A 27,845-nucleotide genomic window follows, 5' to 3' on the forward strand; every position below is an offset into this window, starting at 1 on the left:
TGTGAGTCATGTGTGGGTAGCTTAGTTGGTAGAACACCTGCTTGCAAAAGGCAAAGGTCCCGGCTTTGAGTCTCAGTCCAGCACATAGTTTTCATCTGCCAGTAAGTGTCATATTAGTGCATACTTCACTGCAGAGAAAAAATTGATTCTGAAAAAAGCCCCCAGGCCATGGCTAAGCCATGTCTCTTCAATATCCTTTCTTCCATGAGTGCTAGTCCTGCAAGATTCACAGAAGAACTGTGGAGCTTGGAAGGCAGGATATTAGGTACTGTGGAAGTAAAGCTGTGAGTATGGATTGTGAGTCATGCTTGGATAGCTCAGTTGGTAGAGAACTTGCCCACAAAAGGCTAAGCTACTGGGCTCAAGTCCTGGTCTAGCATACAGTTTTAATCTGCCAGTAAGTTTCGTATCAGTCTACGGTCCACTGTGGAGTGAAAAATTCACTCAGGTTACAAGCATTGTTTTGAAGCCAAGCAAAGAAGCACCAACAGAGAAAGTAGTAAATGATGTTTTTGTGAAAGTTACTGAGTGGTTTAGCACAATTTGGCTCCCTTTAATCTTTGAAAATCACAGCTTACCTAGTTTTGTACTGACGAAAGTATCCCATCTGCTTTTACCTAGTACATCAACAAGAAATAATAGAGTAGAAAGTTTTAAGTTCTTAGGTGTGCATTTTAATGAAAATTTAAACTGAAGAATTATATAGCACAGCTTCTAAAAGTTTAGGGTGAGCCACATTTGTCATAAGAATAATTGCCAACTTTTGGAGACATAGAATTCAGTAAATTAAATTATTTTGCATATTTTCATTCACGGATGTCTTACAGACTGATATTCTCACTTAGGTAAAAATATTCATTGCACAGATAAGTACTTATAATTTTGTGTGGCATTCACACACCTACATCTTGTAGGCATTTGTTCTATTGACGCATTCCACATCATACCATTGATGACAAATATGATCTGTGCAACAAGTAACTAACTAACTGAACCCAGGACCGCAGTATACTGCAGGTCAGTGAATAATATGTAGACAACAATGTTTCATTATTGTATTACTTCTTAAGCATTCTTAAGATGTAACACCATGCACTAATTTTGTGTTTAGTGTTTCTACATAACTTGCCCATTGTAAATAACTGTCTATCCATACTCATAATAATTTTTTGTGGGAGGCCTTCTGAAGCCTAAAATTTCCAAATTCCATTACTATGCCAGATTCTTCTTTGCTTCTTAAGTGGCTGAAGCTCATTCACACTTCTGTTTGCCATTAACTACCAAACAGTTATGACAAAACCATTTTCCTACCTCTTCTGCTATTACTACTATTTTCTACTGTAGGTTGGGTACATTTTGTTACTTAATAAAAATAATGGTGCTGTCTACAAAATACACAGCATCTTCTGCATATAACTGTAGCAGTAAATCATTTAAAACTACTGATAACAATAAAGAGACTAGAGGTACCTTATTTAACTTTTCTGATTGTTGAGACTGAAGTTCTGCCATCATGACAAACTTATACCCTCTGATACCTGTCCGACAGATAGGAGTTGAACTAGTCATTGGTCATAAACAGGATACCATAACAATATAATTTACTCAGCAAAAGGTTTAGAAACAGCCCACAGTTTGATTCATCACTGTGTATGAGACTAAGGTTCACTTTCTAAAAACAAAGACTGTGGTTTCAGTGGGTTTGATTTTTCTAATGACATGCTGGGCACTGGACAGTATTTTACTTTTATTCAGCAAATCTGATAGTCCTTCATATATTATTCTTATGATATTTTTTGAGAATCTGGATAATAATAACACTGGTCTGTAATTGGTTACATCATATCTGCCATCTTTTTGAAGGAAAAATAAATAAATAAATAAAAATAAAAAATTAAGGCTTTTGCTATCAACTTCAAAAACTCTATACAACATTTCGTTTTTCAGTCTGCTAATGCAACTAGTGTCCTTAACTTCTGATGGTGTTCCTCAATGTGGAGAAATAGGTTTTCTTCATTCATAGGTACTTAAGAGTTTGAAATGTTATTGTTGGGTTCATTCAAATACACTTCACTACATGGGTGTACAGTTTTGAATAATACAAGTAGGCATAATTCACTTGAAACATGTACTCTCTGTTCCTCTGTATATCTGGAATGAAGTATTTCACTGTGCAGCTCTCCTTACATTGCAGTCTTCATTGTAGGTATTCTGTGGACATTTCTGTCTGGCTCTAACAAACACTTAAACACACTATGGCACTCAATTGGCCAGCTAAACACCCAATCTTAATCTTATAGAAAATTTCTGATGCTAATAATGAGTAGACTAAAGGTACTTTCAGAAATGTTTTGTAGAGAACAACAGAATAGGTTTCAGATCAGAAAATCTTGCTTAGAAGTGTTTCTCCAGTCTACCAAATTGTTGAAAAACATAGAGGCTACAGCTATCCCAGTACATACCCCCTTTCAAGTATGATAATCCTTTGATAAAGTTAACAGAGTTACATTATGGGAAATTTTAGGAAATAATGGTGTACTTCAGCATCTAATGCGTATTATTCAAAATACATACAAACACAGCAAAATCAAAGTACAAAATGGTATGCCATTTACAAGAACCTTCTCTCAAAGAGTGAGACAATGGTGTCCTTTACCGCACACATTCTCATATACATGTATAAAAACAGTTGTATGAATCAGTAGCAGCTCATGCCCATTTTCTTTGGTGGAGCCCAGATAAAAAGGCAATAAACTTCATAAAGGAACCATTTACAACTGTTGTTGTATAACATTCATGTACATCATTTATGTTAGAGGAAAGGAACCTTTCAACAGGTTTATTTCCCATGATGTACCTCAGTATAATGACAAACTGACTTTTGCATGTAATATGTGTTATTCCAGCTGCCTGCACAGAAAGAAAAGTGGCAGCATTAATGTCTTTAAGCAGTTCTTCAATGTAAACGTGATACATACAGCCTGAAAGTTCATTTTGTATAATTTGCTACACATATTTACAAGTATAAGTATTACAGCCATCTAATTCATCAACTAACACACTGTCAAGATTTTCATGAAGAGATAATAAATCTAAGAAATTACCACAGTTAGCTGAACCCTTAGTGCTAACTCATGTGTGTTAATGTGTTCTCTTAAATATGAGGGCTGTTCAGAAAGTAAGGTCCAATCAGTTGTGAAATGAAAAACAAATAAAAATCAAAAAATTTTTATTTCCAACAGATAGCCACACCTTCCAGCTACCTCTCTAAATAGTTGCTACTCCAACTTAGACATTTGTCGTGGTGTTGAACAAACTTTCCAGTACCCTCATCACAGAAAGTAGCTGCCAGTGCTTTCCACAATTCTCTACACTGGTCTGCCTTTCATTGTTTGTGCCAAAATATTGTCTTCATAACTAGTGGTTCACGTGAACAGAGATGACAACGGAGGGAGCCAATTAATGGTTGTTTTGTGGGTGATGAAACACTTCTCATCGAAAACGCTTCATTGCCCCTGCAGAATGCGGCTGAATATTGTCTTGAAAAAAGAAATTCATGACATCTATGTAATGTGGGTTGCATAGCTTCAGGTTAAATCTCTCATGAGATCCGCATACTTGGCAGGAGACACTGTTGTCTTAGGCATTTCTACTTGATCATTTTGCACTCTGGACAGATAAGGGTGACACGAAGCGAATGACAGGTACACTAAAGACACTGCCCAACACATCTGTGCAACGTTGCATTGGATTTTCACAGTGGTTTCCATTTCATGCCTAATCGGACCTTACTTTATGAATACACCTCATACTTTAAATCCTTACAGCTGATTGTTGTCCACAATCTTTCACCACCAAATAACGTGCAATAGAAACAAACTTCTGTTTCTCTTCACTCACTGTTAAGTGCAACTATGTACTGCAGAAAGTTATTTTCTTCTTTCCATCAGGTTGAGACATTATGAATCCTTCTGGATGATTTGGGAATGACTGCTTAGTTTCTAGCTTCTCTTTCATATACAGAAAATTGTAGAATTTTGTAGCAAGCAATCCGCTTTATTGATTTTAAAATCACTGTAAGAATTCTTGAGTTTCAACCAAAAAGCTCCAGAGTACAAAACACTACTGAGAGATGGCCACATATACAGTTTGCGACATTTTGCGTTGGCCTACAGGATGGTGCGATAAGTGATGTAGATGAAAATTTGGGTTACAGGCTTAAGCCAATTGGCCCCAGACACTGTGTATAGGTGTAGATGGGTCAAGAGTGGTAAAGTGACAGACAACAGAGCTCGCTCAGGTGCAGGGAATGAGGGGTATGCATGAGCCAGTCCATCCAGTGGGACCATCCAAAGTAGCTCCAAGCTGTGCTATGGACAGGGGTGAGGTGGAGGAAGGGAAACAACTTGGTCACGTCACTACAACTGTAGTTTGCTGAGCTGAGGGTATGGAGGCAGTATGGGCCACAAAGTGCTGGCCCTCGGCTGAATAGGGTGGGGACAGGAGAAGAGGTCCATCACTGTGGAACGATGGGTTGAGAGGAGGGGTGATGGAGAGTAGCAGCAAGATTTGGCCCCACTACTGGCAGCTTAGAGAAACATTGTGTGTTTCTGTAATGGAACTATGGAAACTGCACCTGATTACTGATAGTTACCCATACTATGCCAAAATCATTTCATACTACTGCACCAAAATCATGTCATACTTAAACTGTTTCATATAAAACTGAAAAAAAAATGCAGAATGAAATTATATCACAAAATTCTGGTGGGGCCAGGCCCCTATGACTAAACTACTGGATTGATTTCAAGCAAACTTGTTACATGTACTGCTTAATGTCCAAAAAGAAGTACTGTGGGAGTAAGAACCAGCTATCTCCCCTTGCAGTGGGGGTGGCATAGGGTGCAGCCATTGAAAGAGGAGGGAGGAGATACGGGCAGTGAAAGGGGTGAGGAGGAGATAGACAGACAGAGAGAGGGGGAGGAGGAGATGAACAGATATAGGGGAAGGAGGAGATGAACTGAGAGAGGGATGGGAGGAGATGGACAGAGAGTGGGAGAACAGGGGTAGAGAGGCAGGGAGGAGAGACGTACAGATAGAGGAGGTAGGAGGATATTGACAGAGAGAGGTGGGAGGAGGAGGAGGATGAGGAGCGGGAGGAGGAGGAAGTGTGTGCAATACATGTGGTATATATGTGTGCAGGCAAAACCGATGGTAAAAAGCTAGTTTAATCCCCTGATATTCTGATGTGATGTACTAACATTATTTTTCACTGTGCTTTTTTGGGAATCTTGTGACATATTAACATTATTTTTCACTGTACTTTTATGAAAATCGTGTGATATATTAATATCTCTAGTACCTACCTGTCTGAGCTTCTGATTAAGCTTAATTTCATTCTATTTTGAATCATTGGACACTGAGCCTCAAAAAGAGGAACTTCGTGCCCCCCCCCCCCCCCCCCCAAAGATTTGTTATCATCCCAGCCAATTTACCCTTCCCTTTGCAACTGAGATCCAGGTCATGTCTTGTGAAGTCTCACCTACAAATACCATCAACAAGAACCAAACCTATGCCTGACAAGGTAGCCACCCAAAGCAGCTGATATAACTCCATATTGACCCTCCTGACAGAGCTGTTCAATTGTGGCTGATCATACTGCATGAAAGCAGGAACTGAGCCAACATTTGTATGGTTTGTTGCAGATGCTATCATTAACAGGACACACAATATTGTATCCCTGATCCCTATCAATACTGTTTTCTGCTCCTCCCACTACCACAACATGATCCAGCTTTGTAAAAACCTTGCACAATGATCCTACATCCTCTATCACTTGGGTAGGACATTAATTGGACTTGAAAAACCTTGTGACCTGGAACCTGTCACCTAATTTTTCTTCAAGATCTGGCTCACACATGTTCAGTCCTTAGATCCAAAGTGAAATTGTCCTCAAGAATGTGGAAAAAGTAATAAATTTGAAACATATTTTCATTTTAAAGTTAAAAACAAACTTCTAAACTTGTCACAGATTTTTAAATTTATATTCACTAAATGTTTGCATGAAATCATTACAATTTTGGCTGTTAAAACATTATTTATTGCAATAAATAATGTTTTAACAGCCAGAAACAGAATGATTTCATTTAAAAATTTCACAAATGCTGTGGACCACTTATCACCAGACTTCTATATTCACTAAAGTACAGAAGAAAATTCTTATGCTATTGTAGACATATATCATCACACAAGTACAGAAGGGGGATTTTACGAAAACTAATGTTATTTGATGTTAATAACAGTATACATGTTAACTAGTTCTACTAAAAACTTCAGTTATGTAGAAAAGTTAACCAACAACAAATCCTTTAGGCTCCTTTACAATTGCATTTTATTAGCGACTAAACATTTTATAACTGCTGAAAAGTTATTGGAAATGAGTGTTACTGATTAATGGACCTTCTGGGTTAAAGTGTGTGAATATAAATCTTTTGGCAGCTTATTCTAATTTCTTTTATTGATTTCATGAACTGAGCTGTTTGTTCGAAATTCCTTGTAGAGGTCTCTGCAAGACATTCTTAAATTCAAACCATGAATAATTCATATTACATGCTTTTGGAGTCAGAGAACTTCAACTTGGCTTGATGAGTTGCATCAAAATATGACCCTGTATGAGATTATAGAATGAAAGTAAGTCATGTATGTATTTTTTTAAATTTTGTATCACTTATGTCTAACAACATTCCTATTTTTTCTTCTTCCGTATCCGGATGCATCAATTATATCTTCCCTTCCCAGTACTTAGCAATGTAGTTTGCTTTGTCATTGACTTTCAAAATATCACCTTTAGTGCATGTTATAGACATATCTGGGCAAATCAGTAGGTGGTCCAAGTCCTGTATTGTTCCGCATTCACACCTATCGCTGTCACTGTAACCCCATTTAAATAGATTTTATTTGCACCCAGTTACTCCAGTGCGCAGCTGGTTTAATGACCTCCAAGTTGTAAAAGGTAGTTGAAATCCTGCAGATCCCTCCTCAAGTAGTTCCATTGTGGAGTGTGGCACCATTTCTTCCCAAAGAGATAGCCGCCTTGCGACGGGCTTGGTGGCGAGCTCTTCAGTAGTTTCAATGAAACTCCTGCGGGATTTCAACCGGACACGTTGTTTTTGGTGCATATGCATCGGGTGTCGAGGATCGTTCTTTTGTTTTGCTCTTTCGATCTCGGCGGCTACTTGTCTGCGGATAGTGGGTGGTGCTATGCCTATGATGGGATAAATGATGTCTGTGGGAGTTGGTTTGAGCCATCCTGTGGCAATATGTACAGTTTCGTTTATGGCGATGTCAACTTGTTTAGTGTGAGCAGAGTTCCTCCAAAGTGGCGCCGCATATTCCACTGCTGAGATACTCAGCACCAGACCCGTGGTGTGCAAAACATGTGGTTGAGCTCCCCATGATGAACCTGTTAGCTTCCGCAGTACATTGTTCCTGGCACAGACCTTTTTTTAGTGTTGTGACAGTGCTGCTTAAAAGTAAGTGCTCTGTCCAGTGTTACTCCCAGGTATTTTGGGCTGTTTGTATGTTTCAGCTCTTCCCCTTGCCACATGACTCAGAGTTTCCGTTTGGCTTGTTTGTTCCTAAGATGGAAGGCGGATACTTGAGATTTACTAGGGTTTGATTTGAGATTATTGCCATCGTAATAGGTAGCAAGTTCTGTTAAGGCTCCTGTGAGATTCTCCTCCACTTGTTCAAAGGTTTTATCCTGAGTGGCCACTGCTGCATCATCAGCATATATGAACATTCGTGCCTGGTGGCTGATGGGAAGATCATTGGTATAGATGTTAAATAATATTGGAGCCAAGACACTACCCTGTACAAGTCCATTTTTCTGTGTCCTCCATCGGCTGTTTTTAGATTGTGAGGTTACATAGTAGCGTCTGTTCTGTAGCATGCATTGCACGAACATGCATTCTGGGTAAGCAACTTATGGTTAACTGTGTCATATGCCGCACTGAGATCCAAGAATGCGACCCCAGTTACTACTCCTCTCTGATAGCCGTCTTCGATGTACTGTGTGAGATTAAGGATTTGGCCACAGCATGATTTTCCTGGTCGAAATCCAGCTTGTTCGCTAATAAGGGCTTTGTCCACATAATCAGCTATGCGTTTGAGGATCATTCGCTCCAGCACTTTAAATAAATGACAACGCAGTGAGACAGGCCGGAAATTTTTAGCTTCAGCTGGGTCTTTCCCTGGTTTTAATAACACAATAACCCGAGCTTTCCTCCACAGTTTAGGAATTTGCATTGTTGTGATAGTTATTCATTAGCTCTAGGATCCATGCTTCCTATAACAAATGAATGATGCCCCATTTTCTGTTTCTTCTCTCATAAAATTATAAAAATTAGTTGGCAAAATAAGTGGATGTTTATCGAATGCTCCATTCAGGAATTCCACACTGGAAATTATCTTTGCCATATAATTCTCTGTGATGTATTTTAAGAGTGCAGATGTATTGTCTGTTCCATTATGGTTTGTAGTCAGCATACTAATCACTTGTGAAGAGAATCTGCAGGAATGTACACTCAAGCACTCACCCAAGTCTGAAGCATTAGTGGTTAAGTATTGTATCTTGACAAGCAATTTACAGCACTGAAATGACAAAGAACAGTTATTATTGTTACATCATAGTGTAGCACACAAGACTGCAATTATTATAAAATTCATAAACTTTTAGCACAGCTGTTAAGCAGGGATGCAATATGGGCAGTATGGGCAGTTCAACACCTTCCATATGAAGATAATTCAAACTTCATGTTACCTATAATTTCCACTTCTTCTTCACATGACACCACAGCATGCAGCTCACTAATCCAATATGAACTCAGTAACACAATAGTGTCCTTCATCAGTCCATGGTAATGCAGTATGGTGTGTGATAGAGGCAGCCTAGATGTGATAGTAATACTAAAGAAGTCATAATCCAACTTTTAGTGGCTTTCCATGCTAATAGCACAGTGTCAGTGATGTAGTTAGTTAATTCTAGGCTCCATCCATCATGTAGGCCTATGCAATACACCATGTTGATAAAATGTGATGTGTACCATCCATGCACACTTTTCATTTATTTATGCATCTAAAGACATATCTTCCAGAAACTTTATGTTTTTCTGATATGTGTTTCACAATGTGTCACTGTTTTCTGTAAGACACAATTTGATGACAACACAAATGACAATGTCGGTAATTGCATAAGAAGATGGAAGAAAACAGTTTTAGTATTTATTATTATAGGAATAATGTGGAGACATGTTATTAATAACATTTTCTTTGGAATAGAATTTATTGTTTTTAATTTTCTGGAAAATTACAATGGTCCTAATATACAGTTCAAAGTAATTTTAGCATATTATTGTTTAGAATGTTGAGTGGAACTCAGTACATAATTTACTTGTGTGAAATTCAAGACTAGTTTGTGTGTTATGTGCATGAATTTCTTAGTGAATTATTTTAAAATTTCATCACTTTGATCTAAATTTTACTCTCAATGTTTGTGGAGTGTGTAGTTTGTGGCCGTGGAACTTACCTCTTCAGAGTGTTTATAATATTTTGTGAAACTGTATTACAAAAATCTTACCAAAAAATAATACTGTGCCATATTATTTGCACAGTGAAGTGACAAAACTCATATTGAAATCAGAGCTTCAGAAATATCTTGTGATTTGCTTCCCCAACTAGGAGAATTAATTTTAGGTATTTTATGATGTAATAAATCTGTGGCCCTTATTTTCAAAATGTGAGCTGTTTAATTACAGGTCATAATTTCTAAGTCCTTTCTATATAATAATAAAAGAAATTTTACTCTCAATGTTTGTGAAGTGTGCAAAGCATACAGTATTCCAGCAAATCAATTGAGTTATTCAAACTGAACATCAAATCCATAAACACCTTAAATGCTTTTTCTGGTTTTTATATCCAAAATACAATGTTTAGAATAAAATTATAAATCATGACAATATGGCATTAAATTATTACCTTTAGAATAAGCAACAGGACATTGTTAAGGCATTAATCATACAGACCTGAGCAATAATTTTCTTCATCAGGTATACTGCCTAGATGGTGATGGAGCGATGATAATGCATATGGGTGCACTTGCTACAATAGGACAGACAAGTCCAAAGAATATGAAACACATCATTTTTAATAATGGTGCGCATGATTCTGTGGGAGGACAACAAACAGCTGCTAGAAATCCACAATTTGACATAATTAAAATATGCAAGGGAAATGGATACACACAAGTAAGTTGCGTACAAAATTATCATAATATACACAAAAATTACTAACTTGCATGTCTGAAATGTAGCATAATTTGGTGAGTAAAGAAGCTTCTTATTTGTTGAAATTGCTGTAACTGTATAACATCAACAAAGAAATATAAAAATTTTTAAGAAGTTTTACTCATCTCACAGTGTTTTCAAATATAGATCTACTCTCAGAAGTTTTATGATTCCCAAAACTGCTTTTATGTCAGACTTCAATTGCAACCTATCTCTTTACACTGAATATATAGCAATATACAGAGATTAAAGGATAAAATTATCTATACAGTAGTAGATATTTGTGGTGTAATGGATGTTAAATGCCTGGGGCTATAGAAGAGATTGTCAATGCCTACACGTAAGTATAAGGATTAATTTCTTATATCAAAATAATGAATAACGAGATGGGTATTAACCACCAAATATCAGATTATGTCTTTTAAAAATGCAGTATGGATGAAGAGAACATTTGCTTTCACTTTTCAAAAGCTATCAACAATTAATGACATTTACATGCCATAAATTTCAGTGATGTGGCAGGTATTAATTTTATGGAACAGTGTACACATGAGATCTAGGCCATTTTCAGTTAAGTGGATATTTCTGTGAAGAATCCTTACATTTTATGAAAGAAGAAAATAAATAAGTTTGTGAATTGAGAGATCATGTCACTAGTATTTCAAAGCTTCAGCAAGTGCTCTGTGACCTATTGTGCAAGTTGTAAAACCATCAAATTTGTGCATTCACCATTTACCACAGTTTCAGTTTTTGTTTGAAAGACTAGAGTATCATGTATCAGAGAAGGGCAGATTGTTCCATTCCCTCACAACCTTTCCTGTAAATGTGGAAATGCTCATTTTAAAATTATGATCTAGTCTTTCACTCTTTCACCATTTTTCAGTTTTGTGCTTTCTTCTGTCTGATTGTGCAATGTAGCCACGCAGTGTAATGTACACATTGGCTAAAATATAACAAATCCTTTTTCAGATGCTTGATTATTCCAGTGCCACTTCACTAGTACACATAATTTTGCAGGTTTTCACTGCATTCTTCAAAATTAACTATCATCTGTAGTTCATCACTTGAAGTAGAGTGTTACTTTTCCTATAGATCATACTTTTTACACTAAGATTCTAATGCATTTCTTTCCTTTTTGAGGAATGGGGAAGAGCGGGTGTATCCCAGGTAATTTAATTTCTCAGTCTGCATGAATAAATAAAGAGCTCCCTATAAAACATAGTTCAACATTGGCTTATGCCTTTTTCTACAGAACCTCATCTGTTGACTCTCATTTATATTGATGTCACACTGTTCACCCAGTTCTGTATTCTGCAAATATTCTCCTGAAGAGTCTCTCTCTTAATTCTTTTCTGCCATGGTAATTGAATGACCAAAACTCTAATAATTACCAGTGACCTGTGCCTGAATCATTCACATGTATTTTGAATGATAGTGGTGCCCATACAAGACCTTGTGAGAAATGTAATAAGGTTGTCAATTTCATTGGTCTTATTCTCTGTTATCTGTGTTTTTTAAAGAACTTATACCCAGATCACCACTTTTTCACTAACCTCAGCAGTATTTAGTTTTTGAATGAATGCTTTTGAGCAAATCTATAAACGGTTTCTGCCAAATCCAATAAAACACTGTGTAATTAATTTCCTCACCTAATGTGTCTGATATGTGCCAGACAATTTCATAAATATAGCTAAGGGCTCTTCATTGTCGTCCATGGTGGCTATAGCTGCTAGCTGGCAATGTGCAAGTCAGTGGTTTTATACCTGCCTCCCGCAGTAACAAGGGGATTGTCATCATAGATACGAAGGTAACAGCCATGGCACCTTCTCTAACTATGAAAGCTGTGCTAAAGGAGTAGTCCAAAACAAATTATGTACTCCAACAGCTTCAAGAACCAATGTAATAACAAATGCAGTACAGCTCACTCCTGCTGGAACAAGCACACAGAAGTCTGAAAGCAAGATCAATAATTCAGGGAAACACTCCACTATTCCAAGTAGTTGCAAGAATAATGGAAAAACAAGATCAGTGCAGCCTACAGTGACAACCGACACACCGAAGAATGGAAAAATGAGCTTAAGACCAAAACGACCCTCAAGAATGAACCAGGATTTTTTCTACCCTAGAACAGGAAAAGTTGCAGTATAGAACTTTCAACCAATGTGTAGACAACCAACTTCTCTACGATGAGTTCGATAAAACAAACTGTAAGTGTAACTAAATCTAGGCTCCCATCAAATTCTTTTCAAGTTATCAGTCTAAATATTCAGTCTCTAAGAAATAAATACTTTGAACTAGAAGTTGCTTTAGATGAGTTTAACATTGAGTACTTGTGTCTTTCGGAGCATTGGTGTAGGGAATATGAATTAAACAACATCATTATACACCCTTGTAGACTAGCTAGCTCTTACTGTAGGGAAAATGCCAGAAGTGGTGGTGTCTGTATTTATACAAAAACAGGGATAAAATTCAAAAGGAGATGTGATATTGAAAAGTTAAGTGTAGAAATGCATTTTGAAGCAGCTGCTATTGAGTTGTATGGTAAGCAAAGGAAAACGATAGTAATGATTGTGTACAGATCACCATGTGGAGGTGAAGGCAAATTTTTTTCAAAACTAGAAATTATGTTAAACATTGGGTACAATGAAAAAGCTACTGTGCTTCTTTGTGGGGATTTTAACATAAATCTTATGTGCAATAATATGGTTAAAGATAAATTTCTGAATCTTTTACAGAGTTTTAACATGTTACCCCATGTAATAGGTCCTACCCGAATAACACACACATCACAGACCCTCATAGATAATATATTCTCAAACATAGATTCCAATGAAGTGGAGGTAAATAACACTGACCTTGGTTTATCTGATCACAATGCTCTTGTGCTTTCTGTTCCCCCAATGCATGTGAAAAAAACATCTTGCCACACTTATAAAAGAAGTTTTTCTAAAGAAAAGTGCACACATTTTGTTAACTGTCTAACCAATGAAAGCTGGACAGATGTGAGATCAGAATCAAGTGCAAATAATGCATATTCTTCTTCTATATTCATGTCACAATTTGAAATGTTTCCCTACGAAGTTAGTGAGGTCCAAGTCTTCAGAACAAAAAGCACACAAACCTTGGATAACTACAGGCATTAGGATTTCCAGTGTAACCATGAAAAGACTGAACCAAGAAATTAATACTTGTTCAGATCCACAGTTTGTAGAATATGTAAAAACATACAGAAAAATATACCGAAAGGCAATAGCAAAGGCAAAGTTGCTATACAATGACAATTTAATCAGTAAATCAGACAACAAACCACAAACTATATGGGACATAGTGAGGAATGTAACTACTACCTTGGGAGAAGAGGAAGAAATAATACTTAAAAGCAGTGAAAATTGCAATATAGAAAAGAAGGAAATGGCAAACTATACTAATAACTATTTTTTAAATGTACCACATTCACTAAACTTAAACTTCACAAAACAAAAAATAATACATGCTCCAAGGGTTGCCTGCAGAATGAATATTCCTTCAACAAATGAACAGGAAGTAATTAGAGTGATTAGAAGCTTAAAACCAAAAATGGCAGCAGATGTTGATGAAGTACCAGTTTCAATCATAATAAGAACTGCAGTGCAGATTGCAAAACCTTTAGCACATATTGCAAATTTATCCTTTAGTGAAGGTGTGTTTCCTCAGTGACTGAAGATCTCAAAAGTGAGGCCACTATTTAAAAATGGAGACAGACATAAAATAGAAAACTACCATCCAATATCACTTCTTCCTGCTTCCTACAAAATATTAGAGAAAGTGATGAAATTGAGAGTCACTAGTTACCTAGACAATAGTAAACTTTGGAATAGTAATCAACATGGTTTTCGTGCAAAATGAAGCACAGAAACTGCATTCATAGACTACACCCAAGAAATACACCACTGGCCATTAAAATTGCTACACCATGAAGATGACATGCTACAGATTCAAAATTTAACTGACAGGAAGAAGATGCTGTGATATGCAAATAATTAGCTTTTCAGAGCATTCACACAATGTTGGCGCTGGTGGCGACACCTACAACGTGCTGACATGAGGAAAGTTTCCAACCAATTTCTCATACACAAACAGCAGTTGACCGGAGTTGCCTAGTGAAACACTGTTGTGATGCCTTGTGTAAGGAGGAGAAATGCGTACTATCACATTTCCAACTTTGATAAAAGTCGGATTGTAACCTATCGCAATTGCGGTTTATCATATTGCGACATTGCTGCTCGCGTTAGTCGACATCCAATGACTGTTAGCAGAATATGGAATTGGTGGGTTCAGGAGGGTAATACAGAACGCCATGCTGGATCCCAACAGCCTCGTATCACTAGCAGTTGTGATGACAGGCATCTTATCCACATGGCTGTAATGGAGTGTGCAGCCACGTCTCGATCCCTGAGTCAACAGATGGGGACGTTTGCAAGACAACAACCATCTGCACGAACATTTCTACGACGTTTGTAGCAGCATGGACTATCAGCTCAGAGACCATGGCTGCGGTTATCCTTGACGCTGCATCACAGACAGGAGCGCATGTGATGGTGTACTCAACGATGAACCTGGGTGCACGAATGGCAAAACATCAGTTTTTAAGATGAATCCAGGTTCTGTTTACAGCATCATGATGGTCACATCCATGTTTGGTGACATCGCAGTGAATGCACATTGGAAGCATGTATTCGTCATCTCCATACTGGCGTATAACCTGGTGTGATGGTATGCGGTGCCATTGGTTACACGTCTCGGTCACCTCTTGTTTGCGTTGATGGCACTTTGAACAGTGGACGTTACATTTTAGATGTTTTATGACCCGTGGCTCTACCCCTCATTCGATCCCTGCAAAACCCTACATTTCAGCAGGATGATGCACGTCCTGTACGGACCTTTCTGGATACAAGAAATGTTCAACTGCTGCCCTGGCCTGCACATTCTCCAGATCTCTCACCAATTGAAAACATATGGTCAATGGTGGCCGAGCAACTGGCTCATCACAATACGCCAGTCACTACTCTTGATGAACTGTGGTATTGTGTTGAAGCTGCATGGGCAGCTGTACCTGTACACGCCATCCAAGCTCTGTTTGACCCAATGCCCAGGCGTGTAAAGGCCGTTATTACGGCCAGAGGTGGTTGTTCTGGGTACTGATTTCTCAGTATCTATGCACCCAAATTGCCTGAAAATGTAATCACATGTCAGTTCTAGTATAATATATTTGTCCAATGAATACCTGTTTATCATCTGCATTTCTTCTTGGTGTAGCAATTTTAATGGCCAGTAGTGTAATGCTAAATCACAGTAAGGCTCAGTTTTTGCAGTTTTTAACACACAATACAACTAAACCTAATGTTTTAATTTTACAGAACAGGCATATGATTAGTGAAACTGAACAGTTCAAATTTCTAGGTGTTCAGATAGATAGTAAGCTGTTGTAGAAAGCCCACATTCAGGGTCTTGTTCAAAGACTTAATACTGCCATTTTTACTATTCAAACAGTATCTGAAGTGAGCGATCGTTCAACAAAAAAATTAGTCTACTTTGATTATTTTCATTCGCTTATGTCATATGGTATTATATTTTGGGGTAACTCTTCCCATTCTAAAAGGATATTTTTGGCTCAGAAACGGGCGGTTCAGGCAATAAGTGGTGTAAGTTCACGAACCTCTTGTCAACCCCTGTTCATGAGTCTGAGTATTTTGACATTGGCCTCTCAATACATATATTCCTTACTGTCATTTCTTGTTAACAATATTAGCTTATTCCCAAGAATAAGCAGATTACACTTGGTTAATACTGCAGAAATCAAACATGCATTTGGATCGGACTTCCTTAACTCTTGTGCAGAAAGGTGTGCAGTATACTGCTGCATCCATTTTCAATAAGCTACCACTCAAATTCAAAAATCTTAGCAGTAATCTATGTGCTTTCAAACCAAAACTGAAGAGTTTCCTCATGGATCACTGCCTCTATTCTGTCAAGGAGTTCCTTGAAAAATCAAGCTGATTCTTATTGTATTGTTGATTGCGTTTACTTAAACTTATGGACTGACTTTTTTTGGGTTCATAAACATTTATTTTTATCTGTTATTACTTTTATGTTGTGATATCATGTACTGACATGTTCCATGACCTTGGAGATTTGCTCCGTAATTTGGTCCCATGAAACTTGATACGTAAATAAATTTTAAAAAATCATAGAGCCGTCAAACAAAAAACTGTGCCCAGTTCTTGCAAAAAAGCACAGCTCACACCTGCCTACAAGAAGGGTAGTAGAAGTGATCCACAAAACTACTGCCCAATATCCTTGACATCAATTTGTTGTAGAATACAATGATGTATCTTGAACAGAATGACCTCCTCAATGCCAAGCAGCATGGATTGTGAAAACATTGATCATGAAAAACTGAACTTGCACTTTTCTCACATGACATACAGAAAGTTTTGGATTAAGGCAGTCAGGTAGATGCAGTATTTCTTGATTTCTGAGAAGTATTTGACTCAGTAGCACCTATGCTTATTGTCAAAAGTTCAAAAGTGTGATCATATGTCGTAGCAAGCAAAATTTATGACTGAATTGATGACTTGTTGGTAGAGAGGATGCAGCATGTTATCTTGGATGGAGAGTCATCATCAGATGTAGAAGTAACTTCAGGTGTGGCCCAGGAAAGTATGTGGGGACCCTTGCTGTTCATGAGTATATTAATGACCTTGCAGACAATATTAATAGTAACCTCAGACTTTTTGCAGATTATGCAGTTATCTATAACGAAATACTATCCGAAAGAAGCTGGATAAATATTCAGTCAGCTCTTTGTGAGATTTCAAAGTGGTGCAAAGCTTTGCAACATGCTTTAAATGTTCATAAATGTAAAATTGTGCATGTCACAAAATGAAAAAATATGGTACCCTATGACTGTAATATCAGTGAGTTACTGTTGGAATTGGCTAACTCATACAAATACCTGGGTGCAACGCCTCATAGTATATGAAATGGAATGATCACATAGGCTCAGTCCTGGGTAAAGCAGGTGGTAGACTTCAGCTTATTGGTAGAATAATGAGGAAGTGCAATCAGTCTACAAAGGAGATTGTTTACACATCACTCGTGCTACCAGTTCTAGGATATTGCTCAAGTGTGTGAAACACATACCAAATTGGACTCACAGTGGATATTGAACACATATAAAGAGGGGCAGCTTGAATAGTCGCAGGTTTGTTTGGTCCATTGGAGGATGTCACAGAGATACTGAAGAAAATGAACTGGTAGACTTTTGAAGATAGACATAAACTATCCTGAAAAAGTCTATTAATGAAGTTTCAAGAACAGAGTTTAAAAGATGATTGTAGAGATGTGCTACACTCCCCTACACATTGCTCACATAGGGATCATGATGATAAGATTAGAATAATTACTGCGTGCACAGAGGCATTCAAACAATCATTCTTCCCATGCTACCTACATCAATGGAAGGGCGAAAACCCTAACGACTGGTACAGTGGGACACACCCTCTGCCATGCGCCTCATGATGATTTGCAGAGTATAGGTGTAGATGTAGATGTATGTGTATTTACAGGGTACAGTCATGGTTCCCATAGGTTTAAACAACTCAGTGCAGTGAGTTGTCTTGCAATTTTTTGTCATAACTGGTAGAGCCTTTTTTGTAGCTTAAAGATAGTTTGTAGATTCTGCTCATTTGTCCTCCAGAACATTATTACATAACTAATTACAGAATGAACATATGCTAAATATGCTGTTCTGGTGCATAAGCTACTATGCACAGAATTTATTACTCTAAGTACAAAGCATGCTGAAGTTACCTGTATTTGCTTCCCAAGGGCACTTATATGCTCAGTCCACTTTAACTGTGTGTCAGCATGCATCCGTAGAAATGTTTTTCATACACATTCTGTGAGCTCATCTTCCACTTTTAAAGAGTTATTTTTGGATTTTCTGCATATGTGGAAGCTAATGTTGTTGGGTTTTTTTACATTCAAGGTTAATTTGTTGTTGCCTACCCACCTGCATACATGCAGCAGTGCTTCTTCAGCTTTGTCATTTAGTATACTTGGTGATGCACCACTGATTATAATGTAATGTTACTGTCATCAGCAAAGAATAGTGTTCACTGTGTCTGACACTCTGGGGAAAATCATTGATATACACTCCAAGGAAGGAAAAAAAAGAGAAAAGAAAAATAAATAAATAAAATGAAAAAAGATGCACCATGAAGGAATTACCCAAATTGGATGGAAATTAGTAGATGTGACATACATGTACAGACAAACAAATTATCACTGTTTCAGAAAAATTGGATGATTTATTCAAGATAAAGATCTTCACAAACTGAGCAAGTCAGTAATGTGTTGGTCCACCTCTGGCCTTCATGCAAGCAGTTATCTGGCTTGGGACTGATTCATACAGTTGTTGGATGTCATCTTGAGAAATATCATACCAAATTCTGTCCAACTGGCATATTAGATTGTCAAAAGAGTGAGCTGGTTGGAGGACCCCACCCATAATGCTCCAAACATTTTCAATTGTGGAGAGATCTGGCAATCTTGTTAGTCAAGATAGAGTTCGGCAAGCATGAAGATAAGCAGCAGAAACTCTCACCATGTGTGAGTAGCTATTATCTTGCTGAAATGTAAGCCCAGGAGGGTTTGCCACGAAGAGCAACAAAATTGGGCATAGAATAACATTGACATACTGCTGTGCTGTAAGTGTGCCACAGATGGCAACCAGAGGAATCCTGCTATAAAATGAAATGGCACCCCAGACCATCACTCCTGGTTGCCAGTCCGTATAGCAGATGACAGTCAGGTTGTATCCCACTGCTGTTTAGGGTGTCTGCAGACATGTCCTGGTTGGTCATTGGGGACTGGAATTTCACTAACTGGAGTAGAATTGTCTTCAGAGATGAGTCTCACTTCAAAACAGGCCATGATGACCAGAAAAGACATGTCTGGAGATGCCCCAAGGAGCTAGAGGATACCAACATGACTGTCATCCATCATACAGCCGGTAACCTGGAGTGATGTTCTGAGGTGTCATTTCTTTTCATAGGTAGTCCCATTTGATTGTCATCTGCAGCACCATTACATCACAGCCATATGTCAATGATATTCTACACCCTGTTTTGTTGCCCTTCATGAAAAACCATCCTGGGGTTACATTTCAGCAGAATAGTGGCTACCCACACATGGCAAGAGTTCCTACTGCTTGCCTTTATTCTTGCCAAACCATACCTTGGCCAGCAAGGTTGCCAGATCCCTATCCAAATGAGAACATTTTGAGCACTATGTGCAGGGTTCTTCAACTAGCTTGGGATTTTGATAATCTAAGGTACCAATTGGACAGAATTCTGCCATGTTGAACAACTGCTTGTGTGAGAGACAGAGATGGTCCAATGTCTTATTGTCTTGCTCAATTTTTGAAGTTCTTTCTTTTGGATAAATCATCCACTTTTTCTGAAACTGCAATCATTCATTTGGCTGTACATGTACTACACATCTATTGATTTATGCCCCACTCAGATAATTCCTTTTAAGTGTGTATATCATGAAGAGCATTAGGCCAAGCACACTTCCTTGGGGAACTTCAGTATTAACATATCTAGCTTAGAAAGGTGTTTTATGATATAGTTGGAGTTTGTTTGAGAGATCTCTACCCATTGCACTCTGTTTTCCAGGTATGAACAAAATCACTTATTTGCTATCCACCCTATATCTAGAGAATCTAGTTTATTTAAAAGGATTGTGTGGTCTACTGTATCACAGGCTTTTCTAAAGTCAAGCAAGCCTGTTACATGGTTTTCTTTGTCTAGTGCTTCCATAACAACATTTTTTTTTTTAAATGAGCTATAGCTGATTGTTTGCATATACTACGCCTTAAACCAATGTGTTCTTTACACAGAAGATTGTACTTTGTTAGGTATCTCATGAGTCTAACCTTCATTGTGGTTTCTATTACTTTTGAAACTGATGACAGTAAAGACATAGGCCTATAATTTTCTATATTTTAAGGGCCATCTTTCTTATACAGCAACAGGACCTTCGCATACTCTAGTGTCTCTGGGAAGCAGCCTGTGGCAAATCGTCCATGTACTACGATGTGTGCTAAGGGGTCTTTGATACTGTCTATACAGTCTTCAGCAAGCACACACGCACTTCATCTATACTGTGGAGATTTTATTTTTTAGGTTCTGAATAATATTGCTTAGTTCTTCTGCAGTGGTGGGTTTTAGCATCTTTGTGTTTGGAACATATTTCAGTGTTTGTGCAGTCTGTATTTTGTTAAACTTCTGTTGTATTACATTGGTGCATAAGTTCATAGCATTTTTGTTTTGAATATTGGTATTCTAGTTGGTATGAGTTTCTTTACCAATTGTCATTTTTTATGTGTAGTTCACTGTTGTTATTTGAATTTACATGTTGTCATTTTGTCATCTGAGGACAGTGAACGGAGCTGTGGACACTAGAAAATGAAGAGCAAAGTGGAGAAATCAGAACATTTCCAACATATTCTTCTGTTTGAATTAAATAGAGGGGTGATAGCAGCAGAGGCAGCCAGAAACATTTGTGTCATGTATGACAATGATGCCATTTGATAGAGCACAGCAAGAAAATGGTTTTCTCATTAAGGAGGATCATTTTGACGTTAGTGGCTCTCCACACTCAGGCAGGCCTTCAGGGTTTGATGAGAGTGGTTTAAATGCATTAATCCACAATGATCCACAGATGCGTACTTGAGAACTGACAAACGTGATGAACTGTGATGATTCCACCATTGCACAACACTTGCATGCAATGGGGAAGGTTCACAAATTGGGTGTATGGGTACTGCATGCTCTAAGCCAAAACCACAAAAATCCTCAGGTGGCCATATGTACATCTCTGCTTGCTCATCATCAATTGGCTCATGAACAACAGACTATTGCTATCCTGCTATTGCTATCCTGTATTGGGGAACAAAGAGAAGTCCAAGGGAGCCAAGTCTGGAGAATAGGGGGGATGTGAAATGAGTTGGAATACTATTTCCATTTGTGACAAGAAATGGTGTCATGAGAAAAAGAAAGGGCTGGTTGATCCCAAACAAGGCAGCAACTCCCCACACAAAGACCTGCAGACATCTACAAAAGACAATTTTACACATCTGGTGGAATAGTGACCACGTGGTGTCCTACGAATTACTTCCCCAAGTTGTTAACATCATTGCTGATATTTATTGCCTACAACTGAGATGTGTTACAGACACAATTAAAGAACGAAAATTGGGAAGACTGTGTGAAATGATGCTACTCCACAATAATGCCCATCCACATTCTGCTAAACCGGAAAAAAAAACACTATACAGGAATCAGGTTGGAAAGTCAGACCACACCAATGTTACTGAATTGAACAACCTTCAAGGAACTTTCTTACAACATGAAAATGTGCTGAAACATGGCTTGATGAGTTCTTTGCTTCAAAACCACATGTTTTCTACAGTCACAGAATTGAAAAGTTACCCTAGTGTTGCCAGACTGTTGTAGAAGTGAAGGAGAATATGTTATTGATGACTACATCTACATCTACATCTACATTTATACTCCGCAAGCCACCCAACGGTGTGTGGCGGAGAGCACTTTACATGCCACTGTCATTACCTCCCTTTCCTGTTCCAGTCGCGTATGGTTCGCGGGAAGAACGACTGTCTGAAAGCCTCCGTGCGCGCTCTAATCTCTCTAATTTTACATTCGTGATCTCCTCGGGAGGTATAAGTAGGGGGAAGCAATATATTCGATACCTCATCCAGAAACGCACCCTCTCGAAACCTGGCGAGCAAGCTACACCGCGATGCAGAGCGCCTCTCTTGCAGAGTCTGCCACTTGAGTTTATTAAACATCTCCGTAACGCTATCACGGTTACCAAATAACCCCGTGATGAAACGCGCCGCTCTTCTTTGGATCTTCTCTATCTCCTCCGTCAACCCAATCTGGTACGGATCCCACACTGATGAGCAATACTCAAGTATAGGTCGAATGAGTGTTTTGTAAGCCACCTCCTTTGTTGATGGACTACATTTTCTAAGCACTCTCCCAATGAATCTCAACCTGGTACCCGCCTTACCAACAATTAATTTTATATGATCATTCCACTTCAAATCATTCCGCACGCATACTCCCAGATATTTTACAGAAGTAACTGCTACCAGTGTTTGTTCCACTATCATATAATCATACAATAAAGGATCCTTCTTTCTATGTATTCACAATACATTACATTTGTCTATGTTAAGGGACAGTTGCCACTCCCTGCACCAAGTGCCTATCCGCTGCAGATCTTCCTGCATTTCGCTACAATTTTCTAATGCTGCAACTTCTCTGTATACTACAGCATCATCCGCAAAAAGCCTCATGGAACTTCCGACACTATCTACTAGGTCATTTATATATATTGTGAAAAGCAATGGTCCCATAACACTCCCCTGTGGCACGCCAGAGGTTACTTTAATGTCTGTAGACGTCTCTCCATTGATAACAACATGTTGTGTTCTGTTTGCTAAAAACGCTTCAATCCAGCCACACAGCTGGTCTGATATTCCGTAGGCTCTTACTTTGTTTATCAGGCGACAGTGTGGAACTGTATCGAACGCCTTCCGGAAGTCAAGAAAAATAGCATCTACCTGGGAGCCTGTATCTAATATTTTCTGGGTCTCATGAACAAATAACGTGAGTTGGGTCTCACACGATCGCTGTTTCCGGAATCCATGTTGATTCACACATAGTAGATTCTGGGTTTCCAAAAACGACATGATACTCGAGCAAAAAACATGTTCTAAAATTCTACAACAGATGGACGTCAGAGATATAGGTCTATAGTTTTGCGCATCTGCTCGACGACCCTTCTTGAAGACTGGGACTACCTGTGCTCTTTTCCAATCATTTGGAACCCTCCGTTCCTCTAGAGACTTGCGGTACACGGCTGTTAGAATGGGGGCAAGTTCTTTCGCATACTCTGTGTAGAATCGAATTGGTATCCCGTTAGGTCCAGTGGACTTTCCTCTGTTGAGTGATTCCAGTTGCTTTTCTATTCCTTGGACACTTATTTCGATGTCAGCCATTTTTTCGTTTGTGCGAGGATTTAGAGAAGGAACTGCAGTGTGGTCTTCCTCTGTGAAACAGCTTTGGAAAAAGGTGTTTAGTATTTCAGCTTTATGCGTGTCATCCTCTGTTTCAATGCCATCATCATCCCGGAGTGTCTGGATATGCTGTTTCGAGCCACTTACTGATTTAACGTAAGACCAGAACTTCCTAGGATTTTCTGTCAAGTCGGTACATAGAATTTTACTTTCGAATTCACTGAACGCTTCTCGCATAGCCCTCCTTACGCTAACTTTGACATCGCTTAGCTTCTGTTTGTCTGAGAGGTTTTGGCTTCGTTTAAACTTGGAGTGAAGCTCTCTTTGCTTTCGCAGTAGTTTCCTAACTTCGTTGTTGTACCACGGTGGGTTTTTCCCGTCCCTCACAGTTTTACTCGGCACGTGCCTGTCTAAAACACATTTTACGATTGCCCTGAACTTTTTCCATAAACACTCAACGTTGTCAGTGTCGGAACAGAAACTTTCGTTTTGATCTGTTAGGTAGTCTGAAATCTGCCTTCTATTACTCTTGCTAAACAGATAAACCTTCCTCCCTTTTTTTATATTCCTATTAACTTCCATATTCAGGGATGCTGCAACGGCCTTATGATCACTGATTCCCTGTTCTGCACTTACAGAGTCGAAAAGTTCGGGTCTGTTTGTTATCAGTAGGTCCAAGATGTTATCTCCACGAGTCGGTTCTCTGTTTAATTGCTCGAGGTAATTTTCGGATAGTGCACTCAGTATAATGTCACTCGATGCTCTGTCCCTACCACCTGTCCTAAACATCTGAGTGTCCCAGTCTATATCTGGTAAATTGAAATCTCCACCTAAGACTATAACATGCTGAGGAAATTTATGTGAAATGTATTCCAAATTTTCTCTCAGTTGTTCTGCCACAAACGCTGCTGAGTCGGGAGGTCGGTAAAAGGAGCCAATTATTAACCTAACTCGGTTGTTGAGTGTAACCTCCACCCATAATAATTCACAGGAACTATCCACTTCTACTTCACTACAGGATAAACTACTACTAACAGCGACGAACACTCCACCACCGGTTGCATGCAATCTATCCTTCCTGAACACCGTCTGTACCTTTGTAAAAATTTCGGCAGAATTTATCTCTGGCTTAAGCCAGCTTTCTGTACCTAAAGTCTCTCTTACATGTATCTGTTGTGTTTATTAAACTTATGGAAAAATGCTATGAACTTATGCACCAATCTTATATGAGGGGCATTTGAAAAGTCCATGCAAAAATAAAAACTACTAACGTGTTTGGGGTAAACCTTTTTTATTTTTTGACATAGTCTCCTTTTAGACTTATAAACTTTATCCAATGCTGTTCAAATTTGTTGATCCCTTCCAAATAATAGGAATTGTCCAAGTCTGCAAAATAGCTATTAGTTGCTGCAATCACCTCCTCGTTTGAATAAAATCTTCGTCCCGCCAGCCATTTATTCAAATTGGGGAACAAAGAGAAGTCCAAGGGAGCCACGTCTGGAGAATAGGGGGGATGTGAAACGAGTTGGAATACTATTTCCATTAATTTTGTGACCACAACTGCTGAGGTGTCTGCTGGTGCAGTGTCATGATGGAAAAGGACTTTTTTGCGGTCCAATTGCCGACGTTTTTCTTGCAGCTCGGTTTTAAAACAGTCCAATAACAATGAATAATATGCACCTGTAATAGTTTTACCCTTTTCTAGATAGTCGATGAGGATTATTACTTGCAGATCCCAAAAGACAGTCGTCATAACCTTTCCAGGCGAAGGGATGGTCTTCGCCTTTTTTGGTGCAGATTCTCCCATGTTAACCCATTGTTTAGATTGTTTTTTGGTCTCAGGAGTATAGTAATGTATCCATGTTTCATCCATAGTGACGAAATGACACTTAAAGTCCTGTGGATTCTTCCTGAACAGCTGCAAACAATCCTTGCAACACTTCACACAATTCCATTTTTGGTCAAGTGTGAGCAATAGTGGAACCCATCTTGCAGATAGCTTTCATATGTCCAAATGTTTATGCAACATTTTATGTACCCATTCATTTGAGATGCCCACAGCACTAGCAATCTCACGCATCTTAACTCTTCTGTCATCCATCACCATATCATGGATTTTATCAATGATTTCTGGAGTCGTAACCTCCACAGGGCATCCAGAACGTTCAGCATCACTTGTTCCAATATGGCCACTCCAAAAATTTTGAAACCACTTATAAACTGTTCTAATCGAAGGTGCAGAGTCACTGTAATGTTTATCAAGCTTCTCTTTAGTCTCCTGAGGTGTTTTGTCTTTCATAAAGTAATGTTTAATCACCACACGAAATTCTTTTTCGTCCATTTCTTGACAATCACTCGACTTCCTTGATTCACACGAATGCCAAACACAAAGAAATAGACCAATATGGCAGAAACTTGGTGTATATTCTTTCCAAAGATGCTACTAACTAAACACGACCTCAATACGCACTGGTGGTTCCATCTCTTGGACTTTGCACGAAATTTTCAAACACCCCTCGTATCTTGGTAGATATGGTGCTGAAATATTGATTTGCAAAGTTCTTTAGTCTTTTGGAATCACGTATTGTGCTGAAATTGTGTGTTCACCTGCCGTGTAAAAAGAAAAAAAAGAAGAAAAGAGTTTCCGGTACTGTTGCCTTCCAGATGGTGTTTTTTTTTTTAACATCTTAAAATGGTGTTTTAATGCGTTTTTTCATCAGAGGTACAGTGTACCACCACAAATCAAGCAGTGGTCTCCTGTTTTGGGACATTACACGCTGCTTTTATTTTATTTTCTGTCTTCTATAAATTTTCCATTTTGAGACCTTTCTGCTAGTAGTAAAACTTCTCTATACTAGTGTATGTTTTTGCATGTTATGTTTTTGAAATGCAGGATCATTATTGTTAATTTTTGCTTCCAAGATCCTTGAGGGTTACAGAGGATTATCCCATTGGTCTCCCCAGTTGCTCTTGTTTTGTGCTTTAATGGCTCTTAGTGCTTTTGGGAACCCTTCTTCAAATTTGAATTTATATATCAATATCAACTTTTAAAACTTTCAATCCATATGAGTCTCTGTGTACAGCTTTTTCAATGTTTCACTCTTCATTTGCATGGAAAATTCAACCCTTTTTGGCTCCAAGAAAATACTTCTATATATGAGTATTTTAGTTTTGTTTTTTACAGCCATGTTTAAGAACTGACTAGAATGATCTAAAAGGTCAAAGTTATCTACAACAACATCACAACTTTCTTTCTCCAAGTCGATTAGTATATGGTCAATGATCGATACTGAATGCTTGGTTACCCCTCTGGCTGTGTTAATCATGGTGATGTTCTATAGCTGTATATAATGTTCATGAATATGTTGCAGAACTCATCTAGGTTCAATGTGTTAATGTTTAAATCTTCTTTGCCCTTTGTGTTAGGAACCATGTCCAATACCTGGATTAATTTTGCTATAGATGTATCTATATCACCACTAGGAGAGTGATAAATACATAGTATAGTTAGTCTTTGAAATGTATACAGCTTTCTTATCTCTACAACTTATATCTCTATATGTTTTTCCTCATTTGATGAAATAATGTCATTTTTACCAATAGATGTAATCCCTTCCTTTACATACAGGTATACCAGTATGCATGATCAACCACCTCTCATAGTGGTTCTACTACAATGGCATGCTAGATAATATGAACTTAGAGCTACATTTGTTATTTCAGATCCCGTACACCAATGTTCTATTATGCAAACAAGTGAACTATAAATAGTCTGCAGTTCCACTTCTAGCTGTTGCACTTATTTCTTATGGACTGGATTGTTTGGTGGAGAACTGAGAAACACTTAGCACTGCTTACCTTGGAGACTCCTAATTTTTCTTGTCTTTGTATAGAAATCATTTGGATGATGAGGAGCTATAATTTTCTTGTTCACTTCACTATCCGTTGTTGTTCCTGCTGACTCCTTGCCTGTTTTTGCATGTTTTTCTGGCACTGATGATGGTTCTCTCTCTTCTACTTCTTTTTTTTTCCCCTGGCAACTGTGTTGAGTTTACCCTTTTAGTTTTGAAGTTATTCTGGCGGCATCTTTTTCTCCTTTATCAGGGCTCACCAGGTATTTTCTCCCCAAGCCATTTTGGTGTAGTCTGTGTCATATGTGGAATCTAAATCCTGTATTAGCTCATATCAACACATTTCACATTTTTAAAATGTCTGTAGATTTTAGCAAACTGACCATTGGCACTTTGTATTTCTGAATTAACACATGGCTGTATCACAAGATTGTGGCAATGTGGAATATTAACAGTTACATTTGTCCAGGTTTACTGTGTGAAAAAAAAATAGTTATA

At 38.2% G+C, this 27,845-nt stretch overlaps 1 protein-coding gene across 3 annotated transcripts in view; it reads left to right on the plus strand.

Annotated features, from left to right (window-relative positions):
* LOC126248634 (phosphonopyruvate decarboxylase-like) overlaps positions 1–27,845 on the plus strand; it is a 102,455-nt gene that overhangs the window by 59,244 nt on the left and 15,366 nt on the right. For all 3 annotated transcript variants that reach the window (XM_049949810.1, XM_049949812.1, XM_049949811.1), the window contains exon 8: positions 10,107–10,304. In XM_049949810.1, coding sequence (XP_049805767.1) covers positions 10,107–10,304 — 198 coding nt within the window. The remainder of the gene's footprint in view (positions 1–10,106; positions 10,305–27,845) is intronic.

Source organism: Schistocerca nitens, chromosome 3 (genome assembly GCF_023898315.1).
Source record: "Schistocerca nitens isolate TAMUIC-IGC-003100 chromosome 3, iqSchNite1.1, whole genome shotgun sequence".
Lineage (NCBI taxonomy): Eukaryota > Metazoa > Arthropoda > Insecta > Orthoptera > Acrididae > Schistocerca > Schistocerca nitens.